This window comes from Nerophis ophidion, linkage group LG18 (genome assembly GCF_033978795.1).
Source record: "Nerophis ophidion isolate RoL-2023_Sa linkage group LG18, RoL_Noph_v1.0, whole genome shotgun sequence".
Classification (NCBI taxonomy): Eukaryota; Metazoa; Chordata; class Actinopteri; order Syngnathiformes; family Syngnathidae; genus Nerophis; species Nerophis ophidion.
In genome coordinates this window covers 33858938-33878179 of record NC_084628.1, presented here as the reverse complement: position 1 = coordinate 33878179, position 19242 = coordinate 33858938, and the positions used below count along the sequence as shown (strand labels likewise).

General features: G+C 41.8%; 2 protein-coding genes across 2 annotated transcripts; both read right to left on the bottom strand.

The window, feature by feature from the left end:
- Positions 1-303: 303 nt before the first annotated feature.
- On the bottom strand, positions 304-5475 carry LOC133537441 (extracellular calcium-sensing receptor-like). Its single transcript, XM_061878448.1, has 6 exons — positions 5378-5475; positions 5007-5292; positions 4109-4927; positions 3656-3877; positions 1290-1413; positions 304-1217 (listed from the first exon to the last, which is right to left on the bottom strand). The coding sequence occupies exons 1-6, from the start codon at positions 5464-5466 to the stop codon at positions 304-306; spliced, it is 2454 nt and encodes an 817-aa protein (XP_061734432.1). The 5' UTR covers positions 5467-5475.
- Positions 5476-9904: 4429 nt separating this feature from the next.
- On the bottom strand, positions 9905-12817 carry LOC133537440 (extracellular calcium-sensing receptor-like). The gene is made up of 6 exons (XM_061878446.1): positions 12615-12817; positions 12266-12533; positions 11388-12191; positions 11082-11312; positions 10884-11007; positions 9905-10818 (listed from the first exon to the last, which is right to left on the bottom strand). The coding sequence occupies exons 1-6, from the start codon at positions 12815-12817 to the stop codon at positions 9905-9907; spliced, it is 2544 nt and encodes an 847-aa protein (XP_061734430.1).
- Positions 12818-19242: the final 6425 nt, after the last annotated feature.

Sequence of the window (19242 nt, the reverse complement as noted above, 5' to 3'; positions counted from 1 at the left end):
GGAACAATTTTTCTTGTGGATCATTAAATTTTGTCTAAGTCTAAGTCTATTATTATTATTTTTATTATTATCAATATCATTATTATTATTAGAAACACCTTGCAAACTATGCAGACTACAAGCACCGGAAAATGGAAAAAAGTGCATTAATATAATTCTGATGTAAAAATTAATATTTGAACATTTTTAGTGCTTCAATGTTATTTTAGCTAATGCATATCAATAAATGTCAACGGAACCTTAACATTTGACTTGCCTAACGCCAACAGTAACACATCTCTTCATTGTATCGATCTAAAATATTCATTGACCCACATTCAACATTTTTCCCATGACATGCTTTTTGGTGTTCTTTTCGGGCTTTATTAATATTATGTAACATTTTGGTGCGAAAATGCTGAATAGTAAACTGAAAGCTGAGGACAAAATGGCAAATATCTCCACGGCAACAGTAAACTTCCCGGGAGAGCTGACATATGCTGGGATGAAGGCGATCCAGACCGCACAGAATATCAACATGCTAAATGTTATAAATTTGGCCTCGTTAAAGTTATCAGGCAGCTTTCTTGCCAGAAATGCCAGAATCAAACATATAGTTGAGAGTAAACCTATGTAACCCAGCACAGCATAGAACGCTGCTTCAGAACCGGTGTTGCATTCTAAAATGATTTTCCTATTACTGTGCTTGAAAACCAGGGCAGGAAAGGGGGGGCTTATTTTTAGCCATAGCACACATATCAGTATTTGTACGAGAGTGCAGCAGCAAACTATGATCCGTTGCTGCATCGGACCAAACTTCCCTGCTACTTTGCTGCCGGGAAAGGAGGCTTTAAAAGCCGTCACGACCACAATGGTCTTGCCTAAGATGCAGGAAATACACAGAGCAAATGTCACTCCGAAAGCGGTGTGGCGCAGCATGCATACCCACGTTGTGGGTTTGCCGATGAACGTGAGAGGACAGAGAAAGCACAAAAAGAGAGAAAACAACAAGAAGATGCTCAGCTCCGAGTTGCTGGCCTTTATGACTGGTGTGTTCTTGTAACAGATGAAGATGAGCATGATGGCCATAGACAGTGAGGCCCCCATCAGGGACACAACCGTCAGAGCTATTCCCATCGGCTCGTAATAGGTCAGGAACTCTATTGTTTTTGGAATGCACTCAGTCCTCCTCTCATTGGACCAGAACTCTTTTTTACAAGGTATGCAATCTGCTGCACCTGTTGGACAACAACGATTGGATTGTACTTCTGAAATGATCCTGGATGAGTAACACATGTTGATGCAATCACCTGTTGTGTTGGCTATAGTACCATCAGGACATGGGATGCAGTCGAAACAGCAGACAGGTTTACCCTTTATTTGAGCTTTCCTGGTCCCCTGTGGACATTCTACAGAGCACACCGATATTGGAACCTGAAGAAAAAAAGGAGTCCATTAAATTGAATGAAGTGCACAGCTGAGAGATATACAGTTGTGATCAAAAGTTGTCTTGAGTTTCCAATCATTTTTTACAACTCTTATTTTTTGTGATACAGTGATTGGAGCACATACTTGTTGGTCACAAAAATACATTCATGAAGTTTGGTTATTTTATGAATTTATTATGGGTCTACTGAAAATGTGACCAAATCTGCTGTTTCAAAACTATACAGCAGGGGTAGGGAACCAATGGCTCGCGAGCCAGATGCAGCTCTTTTGATGACTGCATCTGGCTGTCAGATAAATCTTAGCTGACATTGCTTACACAAGAAGTAACGAATAATTCCGCTGGTAATCAGTGCTAAAAATAACGTTCAAAATATATAACATTCTCATGCATTTTAATCCATCCATCCGTTTCCTACCGCACTTGTTCGAGAAGTCGCAACAATGGTAAGAAGTATTTTATTTATCATTGGTTAGCTGTAGAATAATAATGTTATTAAAAATAATAAGAGACCTATTATACTCTAAAAATGTTACTTGAAAATGCACGAATTTGTTGTATACAGTGTAAAAAATATTATATGGCTCTCACGGAAATACATTTTTTTAGATATTTGGCTTCCATGGCTCTTTCAGCCAAAAAGGTTCCCGACCCCTGCTATACAGCCATGTTCATATTTGGTTACATGTTCCTTGGCAAGTTTCACTGCAATAAGGCGCTTTTGGTAGCCATCCACAAGCTTCTGGCAAGCTTCTCATAGAATTTTTGACCACTCCTCTTGACTAAATTGATGCGGTTCAGCTAAATGTGTTGGTTTTCGGACATGGACTTGTTTCTTCAGCATTGTCCACACATTTAAGTCAGGAATTTGGTAAGGCCATTCTAAAACCTTAATTCACACCTGATTTAGCCAGCCCTCTACCACTTTTGACATGCGTTTGGGGTCATTGTCCTGTTGGAACACCCAACTGCGCCGAAGACCCCACCACCAAATTTGGAGGTAATCGTCCTTTTTTCATTGTCCCATTTGCTGTCTGTAAAGCACCAGTTCCATTGGCATAAAACATGTCCAGAGCATAATACTACCACCACAATGCTTGATTGTTGACATGGTGTTCCTGGGATTAAAGGCCTCACCATTTCCCCTCCGAACATATTGCTAGGTATTGTGGCCAAACAGCTCAATTTTTGTTTCATCTGGTATCACATGGACAGAGATAAGGCCTTCTGGAGGACCTTCTGGGGCGGCATAGCTCGGTTGGTAGAGTGGCCGTGCCAGCAACTTGAGGGTTGCAGGTTCGATTCCCGATTGTGCCATCCTAGTTACTACCGTTGTGTCCTTGGGCAAGACACTTTAACCACCTGCTCCCAGTGCCACCCACACTGGTTTAAATGTAACTTAGATAATGGGTGTCACTATGTAAAGCGCGTTGAGTCACTTGAGAAAAGCGCTATATAAATATAATTCACTTCACTTCATCTTTGTGGTCGGATGAAAAAAAAATTCTGCTGTTTGGCCACAATATGTTTGTAGAAGAAAAAGTGAGGCCTTTAATCCCAGGAACACCATGTCTACTGTCAAGCATGGTGGGACAATGAAAAAAGAGGATTACCTCCAAGTTCTTCAGGACAACCTAAAATCATCAGCCCGGAGTTTGGGTCTTGGGCCCAGTTGGGTGTTCTAACAGGACAATCACCCCAAACACATGTCAAAAGTGGTAAAGGAATGGCTAACTCCGGTTATAATTAAGGTTTTAGAATGGCCTCCCCGAAGTCCAGACTTAAACGTGTGTACAATGCTTAAAAAAACAAGTCAATGTCAGAAAACCAACATATTTAGCTGAGCTGCACCAATTTTGTCAAGAGGAGTGGTCAAAATTTCAACCAGAAGCTCACCAGAAGCTTGTGGATGGCTACCAAAAGCGCCTTATTGCAGTGAAACTTGCCAAGGGACATGTAACCAAATATTAACATTACTCCATGTATACTTTTGACCCAGCAGATTTGGTCAAATTTTCAGTAGACCCATAATAAATACATAAAAGAACCAAACTTCATGAATGTTTTTTTTTGTGACCAACAAGTATGTGCTCCAATCAGGCTCACAGAAAAATAAGAGTTGTAGAAATTATTGGAAACTCAAGACAGCCATGACATTATGTTCTTTACAAGTGTATGTAAGCTTTTAATCGCGACTGTACACGGTAATAACAAATTATATTGGATCACCGTGTTGCCAGTCCTCCACACTATGTCCCTCTCACGGATGCTGAGCTCGTAGTTGCCGTTAGCAGTCGAGGCAAAGTGCCCCAGTGTTACATGTTGGACCTGCCCGTCTCTGAGCTGCCAATTGATGAGGTCATAAGAAGCCGGAGGGTCGCCATTTTCATCAAAGAAGACATCGTCACCAAATTGATTTTTAAAGCTCACCCTTTGGAGGTGATCAGTCACCTCAGAGAAAGCAGAAAGACCAGGTGTTAAATGATCAGTCATTTTCTGCAAAGTCACAGGAATGCTAATATCGGTGTCGTCTTTCATAGGGCAAGTGACAAAGTACACTATGGACAGAAATCCATTCATATCTTAAATGTATTTTGTATTCAGTGAACCTAATATACAAGTTTTTGGACAGTGGGAGGAAGTTGGACATCCGGATTTAAATAGAAGATTTTGCACTCTTACCTGTTTTGGCTGAATGTCTGCTAAGTTCAAACATGGTTGAGCTGTTTTTTCACCAACTGCTTGGCAAAAAATCAGTTGGTGCAGAGCTTGTGCAACGGCATAAACTGCCTTGTACACATTATAGGACACCCTGAGCTGAGTGACGTTGAAGAAAACATCCCGGGAGTTCATTATTGTCTCATTGCCTGCGCATATTGCATGCGAGTCGTCGGCGTGCTCCCCGGGTAAAACAACTTTGCAACCCACCATACTCTTCCAGAATTCCCTCACAAAGGCAGAACTTGCATCTTTATAAGGGTTGATGCCCCTAAGAAAAGGTTTCAGTTTAGGAATGGCCATCTTCTGCACGACAAAGCCGAGAGCTCCCCCGAAAGCTTGGTAGATTTCTGGTGTGGAGGGTCGAGGAGCTGTTATCCAGGCCTCGCTGGCGATCCACTGGATCCCTGTGATGTTCTGTTTAACCAGTTCTGTCATCAAAGGGTAAAAGTCACCCTCAGGCACAAACGCAAGAACAACTTTAATACGTGATATTTTGATCATTTCTACAACAGCCTTGATCCTTTCCACTGGGTATGTACGCAGAATTGTCCCAACGAATGCAATACAAACACCAAGCTTTTTAACCTCTTGCTTGAAGGCGAGGACCCCGTGACGCCCATAGTCATTGTCAGACTGTATAGCTCCAATCCAACGCCAGCTAAAGCGTTTAACCAGAGCTGCCAAAGCTTTTGCCTGGAAATAGTCACTGGGAATTGTTCGAAAAAATGTTGGATACTTTGATCTGTCACTCAAACAAGCACATGTTGAGAAGTAGCTCACCTACAAGACAAATCAAACAGAAATGTAACCACTTCAGATATGACCGAGCAATGACTTAAGAACAAACTGAAACTCTTACAATTGGTAATTGAAACGGTCCGAGTGTCCCTGCTACGGCCAGAGACTGGGATGATCCAGACTCGGCTATCAGGGCCGATATGGCTGGGAGACAAGACACGCCTGGTTCTGTCTCCTCTTCTCCTACAGCCAGTGATAGTGCAGCTCGTAAAGTGTTAGTAGGAGATGCACATGAGTCCAGGATCCGGTATCCCAGTGATATGTTTGGCAGGAGCACAGTATCTTCGTTGATCTCTTCAATTGCAAATGCCATCACTTGAGTCCATCGAAAAACTCGCAGGTCAAACCTAAAATGATTTTAGTAATTCACACATGATTAAAAAAGTGTAACTGTGTATGGTAGATGGACTAGTCAGATGGTATCAAACTCACCCAGCACATTTGACTCCAGAAGGCTTCTGATCAAAAGTAGAAATGCTGGCTATCTCTTTGTTAAAAACGGGAAAAATCCCGCCAATCATTATGTCCCCCCTTTTTAGAAGACTTGGCCTGTTGAATCTGCCTAATAGTACGCAACCACATGCTGTATCAAAGTGCAAAATAGACAAGGACACGAGGATTGTTCGGCCCAGCATGTTTGTTCTACATTGTCCCAGAGAGACACCGATTCTGCTCTTATAGCAACTGTGCTGGATGCAAATACTGTAGTTGTTCGCTTCATAACCAGTAGCTTTACTCCCCACAGGGCGCCGCAATCATACATTGGTCGGCAATTTGCACACAAGATACGCAATAAAAAAAGAGTTGGCTGTGGCTAAATATACTAAAAGAATAAAACCATATTTAAATGGAATGTTTTCAAGCTTACATTAAAAGGAGATTTGACCAATAGCCGTTTTTATTACTGCCTCAGTCAGGAATTAACATATTACAGCAGTTAAAAAGCATGTATGGACCCCAAATAATCAAGTAGTCCTCATAGCCCTAAGTCACAGGTGTTAAACTCAAGGCCCAAGGGGCCAGCTGTGGCCCGCCACTTCTCTTTAATTGGCCCTCGAAAGCCTGGAAATAATATGCATCAATAAAGTACATTCACTTTTCTTAATAAATGTCTTCTTCCATTTTGTTTTTTGGAAGAGAAAAAAATATAAGTACTCCCTGTAGTCACAAATCATGTTAACTTAAATATTGTCTAATTATGCAAAAATAAATCATCAAACATTCAAACCATTTTTTAAATAGAAATAAATACCAATAATAATGACTTCAAAGCAAGTTATTCATCAAATTGTGCAACGTAAAATTAGCAATAGATGTCATGGTAAAATGGTGAAAATCACTGAGGTTTCTATAGCATTTTTCTCTCAATGAAAAAATGTTTTACTTTTTTTTACTGTAATAAACTGTGGTGCCGTTTTGGCATTTACAGTAATACACCGAAAAATCCACAGTTGTTGATTTGCGGTAAAAATAACAAAACAAACTGATAGCTCAGGTTCCAAAATGTTAATGTATTTTTTTTTTTTTTTTTAAATTTACAAAAAAAAAAAGTACATTTAACAGTAAATTTCTGGCAACTGAACTGCCTTTTTCTACCATAAAAACAGCAGTACTGTTTTTCCATTTACAGTAATATACACTACATTTTGAGGTGAGATTATTGTAATTTACCATATTTTTTTACACTTTACAAAAAAATATACTAATAAAATGCATTAAAACATTTTGTAATAATAGTATTCACTGTTAGAAGCGGCCCTCTGAGGCCAAACATAACTGCGATGTGGCCCTCGGTAAAAACGACTTTGTCACCTTTTGCACTGAGTAAAAAGTAAACATGTCAGTTAGTTCAAACTATTAAATCAGTTTAGTTATATCTTTCTTTTCATGTTGCAATGTTGTAAAGCAGGGATGTCAAACTCAAATACAGAGTGGGCCAACATTTTAAATGGCACAAAACCGCGGGCCAAGGTTGAACAAATTAACCTTTTAATAGGACCCAAACAAGTTTTTCATTAAATATTGAACAAGCAAGGCTTATATAACTTTAATGACATGCAAAATCCAGTTTCAAATAATAATCATAATAATAATTGAAAAAATATCAATGACATATCAAATAAAATGTAAACAAAAATGTTATGCCTTTTTTTCTATTTGCAATGTGACACCCGAGTCAAAACAATTGCCCAGCTCTGTCCTATATGGTGCCAGCCTGGCCCTAAAATTGAGTGAACACGGATCATTTTCTTCAGAAAGGTGTTTATTCCATCACTTTTAATTAATTGAATCTAAATAAACACCTTTTTGGGGTAATCCCTGAGTAGGGGATGGGGTGTGTGGGGTGGGGGGGGGGGGGGGGGGGCTGGGAATTCCATTGACTGCAACATCATGACATCATTGCATTGACAGCTGCATCACCAAACAGCAGAGTAAACACATGATTGATTTAATAATAAGAGAGAGTTATGGCTACACACGTATCCTGTACATGATAGAAAAATGCAATAGAGACAGGATTTTCCCCAACGCATTGTGTCGACCATTCTTGCTCACACGGATTGTTTATATTTACCTGGACAGCGTGTCTTTTCGTGCCCAGTAAGTGAAGGCATCACACACTCTCCGATTTCATCAACTTTTCTCATTGTTGATGCTTTGATTTAGTTAGGATTACGGCAAAACAGGCACCAAGCGAGCGACAGACCCAAAAAAACAAACCTAGAGAGCCAACTCCGTCCTAGGCTGCACACTAGCTCTCGGTCAATGCTCGGTCCGCGCGGATGAGTAAGAATATGAATTTGAATCCTGATATTGGATGACGTCATCGAATTTCGATGCACTGATTGGTCCTAATGGATTTGTCTGTTTGTAACAGAAAGACAGCAGGGCGCTTGTCAACGGTAAAATGCGTAAGATAAGTCGCTTTTAGAAAAACATGGATTTTACCTTCTGGCAAATTCAGTGGTACTCACAACTCAAAATTTGCAAAATGGCGTTTATTGCGCGTGAACCCTTATGTTTTTTGTCCTTTTGATCAGCCCCCACACCTATCAATACACTATGTACCAAATAAAATAACTTGGAGGTCGGTAAGCACAACCAAATATATTCCGCGCACTGTCCAACTGTACTTTCATTACTTTTTATGCTGCTTTTTAGTGTCTTTTTTGTGCACTTTTTATCTGCCTTTGTGGAGGTTTTTGGTAATTGCCATGTTTGCACCGGAGACCAGCTGCAGCTATGTCACACCGTAGTCCGTGTGGAGAGACTGGAGGAGATGCGAAGGAAGAGACGGTGCAGCGAAGCTAGCTTTGAGCGTCGGGATGGATGTGCTTCATAGAACCCTGGCTGAATGAGCATGTATTCGGACACTTCGGTCTTCCTGGGCGATTGTCACTCTTCTGCGCGGACCAGGCATTGACCGAGAGCTAGCGTGCAGCCTAGGACAGAGTTGGCTCTCTTGGTTTGTTTTTTTGGGTCTGTTGCTTCGAGGCAGACGATGACGTTAAACACAAATGAGGCCACTGTGGTGTATGTGGGTGTTAAGAAAAGTGTTTTTGTATTGTTTTGTTTTGTTGTATGTCTATGCTTACTGTAATTGTGTGTGTGCAATGTATGCGTTATTACTCTTTTTTATTTTTTTCCCCTTTGTTTTACTTTTGTAGCTGTATGTAAAAATGGCACTGCTAAATTGGCAGCTGGTTGCATCAGGTCTGTGCTCTTTTTAATTCATGTTATGTCATTTGTGTTCTTTCTTGTGTCTGCCCTGAGATCGGTAGGTTGTGAGTTCACATCCCGGCCGAGTCATACCAAAGACTATAAAAATGGGACCCATTACCTTACTGCTTCGCACTCAGCATCAAGTGTTGGAATTGGGGGTTTAATCACTAAAATGATTTTCGAGCGCGGCCACCGCTGCTGCTCACTGCTCCCCTCACCTCCCAGGGAGTGGAAGAAGGGGGATGGGTTAAATGAAGAGAGTAATTTCCCCACACCTTGTTTGTGTGACTATCAGTGGTATTTTAACTTTAACTCAATGTTTCCTTCTCGTTTTCATGTGGGTTTTTTTACCCTTTTTTGGTGGACTTTTTGAATATGCACTGCAACCATTCCATTTCCTTTTTGTGGGGTAAAGTCAGTGGTGTGCCGTCAGGGCCAGCAAGGCCTTCTCTTCTGGCCCAACATAACCAAATTCATTTTAATTGATTTTTAAATGCACCAGAAAATAACCAGTTTTGTACACTGTTGAGGTGGTTTAATACACAGTAGTGCGTAAATGTGTTCCTGTATAGTATTTCTCCAGCAATGGTCATGTGGTGACATCAATTCTGGTATTTTGAGAGGTAATCGTTGAAGTCGGACATCACTGAAGGCCAAGGTTGGAAACACACGGCCATCCATTTTCTAACGCTTGTCTCTTTCGGGGTCACGGAGGGTGCTGGACACTATCTCAGCTGCATTTGGGCGGAAGGCGGGGTACACCCTGGACATGTCCCAACCTCACACAGATACAGACAACATTCACACTCCCATTCACACACTGGGGTCACTTTAGTGTTGCCAATCAACCTATACCCAGGTGCATATTTTTTGGAGATGGGAGGAAGCCGGAGTACCCGGAGGGAACCCATGCAGTCACAGAGAAAACGTGCAAACTCCACACAGAAAGATCCTACGCCCGGGATTGAACTCAGTTGTAGGGCATAAGCACTAACCCCTGTTTCACAGTGCTGCCCCTGGGTAAAGTCTATACTCTCCTATTCTAAGTTTTCAATATTTTCCCCAAGATATTTAATAAGTACAAAAGTGTTTCCTGCTGGCCATCATTTTTTTCTATGTCTACAAATATATTTTTTAAAGGATCTAAAAAGTAATGAATGCAATAATAGCACATAAACCACCATACAAACTGGTATCAGACTAAATTGTACACATATAGTATTTGACTTAAGCGACCTAAAGGGTCCTTGGCGGTATTTTTCCCATAAGATATTTCTTGGAGTTGCGCTCTGGCCTGAAAACAATGATATAGCACTTTGGAACAAATATACAAAGCAACAAACCGAAACTGGAGGCCAGGATTGCAAAAATTTCCACAGCAACGGTAAACTTGCCAGGGGAGCTGACATATGCCGGGATGAAGGTGATCCAGACTGCACAGAAAATCAACATGCTAAATGTGATCAGTTTGGCTTCATTAAAACTGTCTGGCAGATTCCTGGACAGAAAAGCAAGAATAAAACACAAGAGGGCAAGAAATCCAATGTAACCAAGCACACCCCAGAATCCAATCGCAGACCCTATTGCACATTCTAAGATGATCTTCTCTTTATAGTATTGCAGATTCGTGGCTGGAAAAGGTGGGTTTGTACACAGCCAAATGATACAGAACATAACTTGGACCAGGGTGAGAATGAGAACACTGAGCCTTTGCTGGACAGGTCCAAACAGTCTCATGATATTTTTGCCAGGAAGTGTGGCCCGGAAAGCCATCAGCACCACTATAGTTTTCCCCAGGACACAGGAGATGCACAGCACAAAGGTTATGCCGAAGGCTGTGTGGCGCAGCATGCAGGACCATTCGGTGGGCCGACCAATGAAGGTCAGAGAGCAGAGGAAACACAGTTTTAGGGAGATGAGCAGTAGGAAGCTCAGCTCTGAGTTGTTGGCTTTGACAATGGGTGTCTCTTTATGGGTTAGAAATATGAGCGATGTCAGAAAAGATAAGAACACACCCACACAGCTGAATGCGGTCAAAAGCGCACCCATGAGCTCTTGGTGAGAAAGGTACTCTTTTGGTTTTGGAAGGCAAATGTCTTTCTTTTCATTAGGCCAGAATTCAGGAGGACATGCCACACATTTGGGAGAATCTGGGAAGAAGATGACGTATGATTGAACAGACGCAAAACTCACTCCACTATGAAATTCAACCCACCTGTCTGATTGCTTATTGTTCCCTCCGGGCACTCAAAGCAGTCAAAACAGCACACAGGCTTGTTTTTATTCATGGCCTTGCGTGTCCCAAGAGGACACGGTTCCCTACACACAGACCTTGGCACCTGGCAAGGGTAAACATAGCGGGAATAGGAAGCACTGATTTAAAAAAAGGTCCATCGGGTCTGTCATGTTTTACCTTGCTGCTGTTTCCAATCCATGCGATGTTAGCATCATTATTCAGCTTGAGCTTTCTCCCTTCTGGAAAAGACGTGTCATACTGGCCTATTGTAATGATCTGGACGGAGCCGTCGTCTCTCATGTGCCAGTTGACTAAGTCGTACTGGGCCACCAAGTCGCCATTTTCATCGAAGAACACCTTGGCTCCATTCTGGGTTGTAAAATTCACATATCCGATGTGCTCCAAAACCTAAAAAAACATATAACGTTAGCATGTTGTAGAAAATTAACACAAAAAAAACAGAATGTTAGGTTATATTTTTACCATTCTGGGCTGAACCTCATTCTTCTTTACACAGGGCTTTCCTGTGGTAGGATTAGCACCATTATAACATTTCATCAATTCGCCAAGTGCATATGCAACCAAGTACACAGCTTTGTACACATTATTCTCTTCTCTTAAGTGTTTCACATCTGTGTAGTCACTGGAGACCATGTTCAGGTCCTCAGCACCAGTGCACAGTATTGAAGTGTTTGAGGGAGAGAAGCTGCAGTCAAAGAACTTCTCCCAAAAAGCCCTAATTAAAATGCTCTGAGGTTCATCAGATGGCTTCAAATTGAGTAAAAACTGTCCCAGCCCGGGAATAGATCCTTCAGGGAGCGCAAAGCCCATCGCCCCTTGTAAAATATTATTTCTTTCCACGGAAGCAAGTTCCTGTTGTGTGATCCAAGCCTCGCTTCCAATCAACTGTTTACCAGTTATGTTGTAACCTTCCATTTTGGACAAGAAGGACTTGGTGTAAGATAAGGACATAAACAGAATGACAACACTGGATGAGGATTCCTTCATTGCCTTCATGATGGTGTTCCACTTCTTTGTGGAGGACTTTGAGTAAGGCAGTCGATATTCAACGCATATGTCCTCTCTCAATGCTTCTTTGGTGAATTCCGCTGTGCCCTGATCTGAGTACAAGCCCACAGAATAAATGATCCCTACCCAACGCCAGTCAAAATACTTCATCAGCTGCACAAGGCCCAGCACCTGAAAGCGGTCACTTGGCACCGTTCTGAAGAACGTGGGGAACCGTTTCTTATTTGACAAACATGCGCACGTTGAAAGATGGCTGACCTTGAAGTGAAAAAACGATTTTTAAAGTTTTGTGAAATATTTATATCCAAAACCAGTCGAAGATTTCTTCTTACCTGTGGAATGGACATCGGGCTCAGAATAAGGTTAATGTCCTCACTAATCCCTGATGAAGAGTGGCCAAGCAGGGCCTGAATCCGGCCGCTGCATTCGGACTCCTCCTGGCTTACAGCTTCTACCGATGCTCGTATCAGGTTTTCGCTCCCACAGCCATTGTACAGACGATATCCCAGACGTATCCCTGGAAGGATATCAGCGTTCCTGTTGATCTCCCCCACTGTGAACATCACTGTGCGGGCAAACTTCAGCTCTCTGTCATTCAAACTGTAAATCATTTCAAGTATTAAACTGTTGGATATTGTCAACATTTAATACAGTTCTACACTTAGATGCATATTTACTCACGCTTTACAGAAATAATGCGGGACTGCCTTGTAGTCATTATCAATGAGAGTTCGCGTGCTTGTCATGGAGAAAATCCCTCCTATGAGAAGATCTCCTTCCTTTGAGAACTCCAAGTAGCCTGTGTGCCCGATCAGTTTGCAAGTTTGGATCTCTGACTTTGTCATCACCAGGAGGTTGAACATGATCAGAATGAACCAACCCATTGCGAGCCACCCTCCCTTTCCCTGTTGCAACATCGACCATGGGTTCTGACCTTTTATGAGGACCTCAGCAGTCAATGTGCCCTCCCCATCAATCCTCAAGTGAATACTGCTTGTTTTTCTTGGCTTTTCATATATATATATTTTTTAAGCACATAAATGTATGTAAAATTGCTGCTTGAATTGAGCATGTTGCTATTAGGGATGTCCGATAATATGGGCCGATAAATGCTTTATAACAGGGGTCGGGAACCTTTTTGGCTGAGAGAGCCATGAAAGCCAAATATTTTAAAATGTATTTCCGTGAGAGCCATATAATATTTTTTAACACTGAATACAACAAAATGCGTGCCCTTTTAAGTAAGACCAACATTTTTAAAGTATGATAAGTCTCTTATTCTTTTTAGTACGATTTTTATTCTGAAGCTAACCAATAATAAATGAAACACTTCTTACCATTAATGCGACTTCTTGAACAGGTGTGGTAGAAAACGGTTGAATGGATTAAAATGCATGAGAATGTTTCATATTTTGAATGTTATTTTTAACACTGTGATTATGTTCGAATAATTATGTATATATTATCACACAACTTTTATGCATGAGGGCCGTTGCTATAATTATTGTCAATTGTGCTCAAGTGGGATTTTTCTTTGTCTGTGCAAAGCTGACAATCCAAAAGATTGCCAGCCAGTCTGGTAACAGTGTCTGTATCCAGGAACGGCCCGCTGACTGCCAAGGCTGAACACCGCCGTGACGCAGACAGAGCAGAGAGACAAGGCGATATCACCACAACAAACACATTTGCATTTTTGCATAATCATATATTGTGTCTAACTGGAGTTGTCGAGATTTCCTCCTTCCCTCAGCGACAGCTTCAGTGATGTAAACAGGGACCTCCCAAATAAATAGTGGAAGCACACAGGCTGGACTTATAGAACGTAGTTTGGATCTGTTACTAGAACACAACCCAAAACACGTGTTTCCTCATTGAGCCAAATTGAACTCTGTCTCTGCATAATTCCTTGCTCCTCATCTGTTTATTAAATGTCATCAATGTTTGAACCTGAAAGATTACCAGCAGATATAATGTAGAAATGTCAGCTAAGAATTATCTAAGAGCCAGATGCAGTCATCTAAAGAGCCACATCTGGCTCCAGAGCCATAGGTTCCCTACACCTGCTTTATAATGTAATATCGGAAATGATCAGTATCGGTTTCAAAAATTAAAATGTGTGACTTTTCGAAACGCCGCAGTGTACACGGACGTAGAGAGAAGTACAGAGCACCAATAAACCTTAAAGGCACTGCCTTTGCATGCCGGCTCACTCACATAATATCTACAGCTTTTAACACACACACAAGTGAAAGCAATCATACTTGGTCAACAGCCAGACAGCTCACACTGAGGGTGGGACGTTTAAACAACGTGAAGACTGTTACAAATATGCGCCACACTGGGAACCCACACCAAACAAGAATGACAAACTCATTTCGGGAGAACATCTGCACCGTAACATAACATAAACACAACAGAAGAAATACCCAGAACCCTTTGCGGCACTAACTCTTCCGGGACGCTACAATATACACCCCTCTCAGGGAGAGCATGTCCCAAATTCCAAACTGCTGTTTTGAGGCATGTTAAAAAAAAAAAAATGCACTTTTTGACTTCAATAATAAATATGGCAGTGCCATTTTGGCACTTTTTTCCATAACTTGAGTTGATTTATTTTGGAAAACTTTGTTAATGGTTAATGCATCCAGCGGGGCATCACAACAAAATTAGGCATAATAATGTGTTAAATCCACGACTGTATATATAGGTATCGGTTGATATCAGAATTGGTAATTAAGGGATGGACAATATCGGATTACCAGATATCGGCAAAAAAGCCATTATCGAACATCTCTAGTTGCTATGGTTTATTATTTGATAAAAAGCAACAAACCCCATGATTGTTGAAAGCTTTTTGAATTTGCATGCAGAGTTCATTGCACAGAATTTTTTTCTTTAAAGTGTGTCGAAAATGTTCTGTAAGAGGAAACACTTTGTCTTTTTTGTCATATGTCTTTACTTAATTGAGGTGAAGTATTTATTTCAAATGATGGTGAAATCATGACAATGCTACATGTTCACCTACATTATTTAAAAGATTGATTAAATAGTTAAAGTTAGGAAAAACTATTTTTAATAACCTAAATATTTTGAAATTAGAGACTATGTAGAATGCAATACAAATGTCTTACCTAATGAGGTATAGTGCCTAAACAAGTATAATACGGATGACGATTGGCAATGTTGTGTTATTTCTCAGCAGGCACAAGACATTGATACATTGTTGGGGTCTAACGCTGAAACCATGTTGTTGGTTGGGAAATAACCAAATTTCCATGGTCAAATCAATGTCACAAGCAGACATTGAATAAACACCGTCATGTATATGTGCTTTAAACTAGTACCGTATTTTTCGGACTATAAGTCACAGTTTTTTTCATAGTTTTGCCAGGGGTGCAACTTATACTCAGGAGTGATTTATGTGTGAAATTATTAACACATTACCGTAAAATATCAAATAATATTATTTAGCTCATTCACGTACGAGACTAGACGTATAAGATTTCATAGGATTTAGCGATTAGGAGTGACAGATTGTTTGGTAAACGTATAGCATGTTCTATATGTTATAGTTATTTGAATGACTCTTACCATAATATTTAACTTTAACATACTAGGTACGTTCTCAGTTGATTATTTATGCGTCATATAACATACACTTATCCAGCCTTTTGTTCACTATTTTTTATTTTAAATTGGCTTTCAAATGTATATACTTGGTGTTGGGTTTTATCAAATACATTTCCCCAAAAGATGCAACTTATACTCCAGTGCGACTTATATATGTTTTTGTCCTTCTTTATTATGCATTTTCAGCAGGTGCGACTTATACTCCGGAGCGACTTATACTCCGAAAAATACGGTAGTTGGAAAATGACCAATTTTCAATGGTCAAATTTAACGTAACAACCTGACATTGAATGATTGTTGTCTAAAAGGATGTTGTATATGTGCTGTAACATATTAGTTGGAAAATGACTAAATTTCAATGGTCGAATCAAGGTCAGAACCCAACATTGATTACACGGAGTCAAAAAGCATGTTGTTCCAACGTTGTCAGGACTTAATTCCTCAAGTTTTCAATGTTATTTTAATGTATTGTTCCTTCAGGGCTATAGTTTTGTTGTATATGAAAAACAGGTTTCAAAGCCACAGTGTTCATGACTTTTCGGTTTGTTGGATTATCTGTCTTTAGATGTCAAAACGACAAAAATGTTTTAAGCCACTAGAAATATACCACAATAGCCATCCTACCCGCTCGACATCCATTGCTTTCCTCCTCTCTAAGGTTCTCATAATCATTATTGTCACAGACGTCCCACTGGATCATTATTGTCACCGATGTCCCACTGGGTGTGAGTTTTCCTTGCCCTTATGTGGGCCTACCGAGGATGTCGTGGTGGTTTGTGCAGCCCTTTGAGACACTAGTGATTTAGGGCTATATAAGTAAACATTGATTGATTGATTGATTGATCCTGTCAACGTTTGTTGTTGATGAACCCCAAGATGCAGAGAAGGAGGCAGGCATGGAGTGAGAAAACATGGTTTTAATATAAACAACTAGAACAAAACCAAACAAAGGCTTCAAACCAAAAGCGCGCATTTGGGCGGATAACAAACAAAAGGCCTAGCGTGGAAGCTAGCAGGTATCTAGCAGGAAACAGAAAAACTGGAAACGGCTAATGGCTAACAAGAAAACACGAAACCCAAAAGCTAGGAGAAAACAAACTACAAATAGCTAACAGGAACAGCTTACCGCTACGACGACAAGGACAAATAGTAGCATGACAGGTAGTAGCTGTAATGATGACATCGACAAATCACGACAGGTGGCAACGACACAAGAGCGACAATAATCCAGCACTGACTGGAGGAACAAAGGAGGTACAACAGAAGCTGGCTGATTGACATCAGGTGTGGCCAGGTGCCAATCAGCCACAGCTGACGGGAAACAAAGCACTCAGGGAGACAAACAGGAAGCTGAACCAAAATAAGAGTGTTGACAGGAACTAAGGACAGGAAATACTAAACACACAGAGGAGAAACTAAAACACAAACCAACTGTCAGTGGCAAGCCTGACAGATCCTAATTTTGGGTCGGCATGGTGTTCCTGAGATTAAAGGGCTCACCTTTTCTTCTCCAAACATATTGCTGGGTACTGTGGCCGAACTGCTCATTTTTTTTTTTGTTTAATTTTGTAATTTCAATGTCTCTCGGGCCAATGTTTAACGAGTCATGGGCCAAAGATGACCCCTCTTCCAGACTTTGGGCACCCATGCTGTGGAAGCCAACTGTTAGTTTGTACTGTTGTTAAATTGTTCAGATAATGGTCACATATTGAGATGGGAGACACATGGTCATCATCAGCTGTCCATCAGACAGGTTTTTTGTGTTTGACAAAGAGGGTATGAACAGCGAAGTCCTTCTTTTAGTGTTGCCTTGTTTTATCTTAGATCACTACCTTTTTGTGTCACAATAAATCAAGACAAAAATCAGTACTTTGGAGCAATGTTCACAGAGTCTATTTAGCTTGTTAGCTTCCTATCGCATGCGAGCGTTTGTGGTAAATAAACTTGTAAATAAATACGATCCGCTGTCAATGGAGCCCATTGTAGTCGCCGTATTCTGCCTGTAAAAACATCCAAACACATCCATTATTGTGTTATATACATGCTGGAAGTATACCGTATTTCCTTGAATAGCCACCGGGGCGCTAATTAATTTAACGGCGGCACTAATTGATTTAAAACCTTTTCTCACTCCTGTGCTTATTCAAAGCATGCGGTAAAAGTAAGCAGGCGCTAATAATTTTACAACCTCTTCTAAGCCCCTGCGCTTACCAATGGCATGCAGTAAAATATAGAGTATGATAAAAAATGTAAATTTAAATAAAATATTTTTCTGCAGCCGCAGACCGGTGATTGGCGCCCACTTTTACACCATGCTATCTGAGTGCCGGCCGGTCGCATGCGTTTCGCTGCACCACATACAAAATTGCAATGCATACTTGATCAACAGCCATACCTTTTACACTGATGGTTGTGATATAAACAACTTTAATAATATGAGCCACACTCTGTGAACCCACACCAAACACATTTCTGGAGAACATTGGCTCTGTAACACATTATAAACGCAACGTAAGAATTACCCATAATGCTGTGCATCCATGACTCTTGTCTATATTATACACACGCCACCAACCCCGCCCACCTCAACCGACGCACACGGGGGGGGTTGCTAGCGTCAATGTCAATGTTACTGTACAATGTCTACTCTCGAAGACCTTTATGAAGAAGAAACATCATGGACCCAGATTTCCCTCGCCCGGACGCGGGTCACCGGGGCCCCCCTCTGGAGCCAGGCCCGGAGGTGGGGCACGATGGCGAGCGCCTGGTGGCCGGGCCTGTTCCCATGGGGCCCGGCCGGGCACAGCCCGAAGAGGCAACGTGGGTCACCCCTCCAATGGGCTCACCACCCATAGCAGGGGCCATAGAGGTCGGGTGCATTGTGAGCTGGGCGACAGCCGAAGGCAGGGCACTTGGCGGTCCGATCTTCGGCTACAGAAGCTAGCTCTTGGGACGTGGAACGTCACGTCACTGGGGGGGAAAGAGCCTGAGCTAGTGCGCGAAGTCGAGAAATTCCGGCTGGATATAGTCGGACTCACTTCGACGCACAGCAAGGGCTCTGGAACCACTTCTCTCGAGAGGGATTGGACCCTCTTCCACTCTGGCGTTGCCGGCAGTGAGAGGCGACGGGCTGGGGTGGCAATTCTTGTTTTTCCCCCCGGCTCAAAGCCTGTACGTTGGAGTTCAACCCGGTGGACGAAAGGGTAGCCTCCCTCCGCCTTCGGGTGGGGGGACGGGTCCTGACTGTTGTTTGTGCTTATGCACCAAACAGCAGTTCAGAGTACCCACCCTTTTTGGGAACGCTCGAGGGAGTACTGGAAAGTGCTCCCCCGGGTGATTCCCTTGTCCTACCGGGAGACTTCAACGCTCACGTTGGCAACGACAGTGAAACCTGGAGAGGCGTGATTGGGAAGAATGGCCGCCCGGATCTGAACCCGAGTGGTGTTTTGTTATTGGACTTTTGTGCTCGTCACAGTTTGTCCATAACAAACACCATGTTCAAACATAAGGGTGTCCATATGTGCACTTGGCACCAGGACACCCTAGGCCGCAGTTCCATGATCGACTTTGTAGTTGTGTCATCGGATTTGCGGCCTCATGTTATGGACACTCGGGTGAAGAGAGGGGCGGAGCTTTCTACCGATCACCACCTGGTGGTGAGTTGGCTGCGATGGTGGGG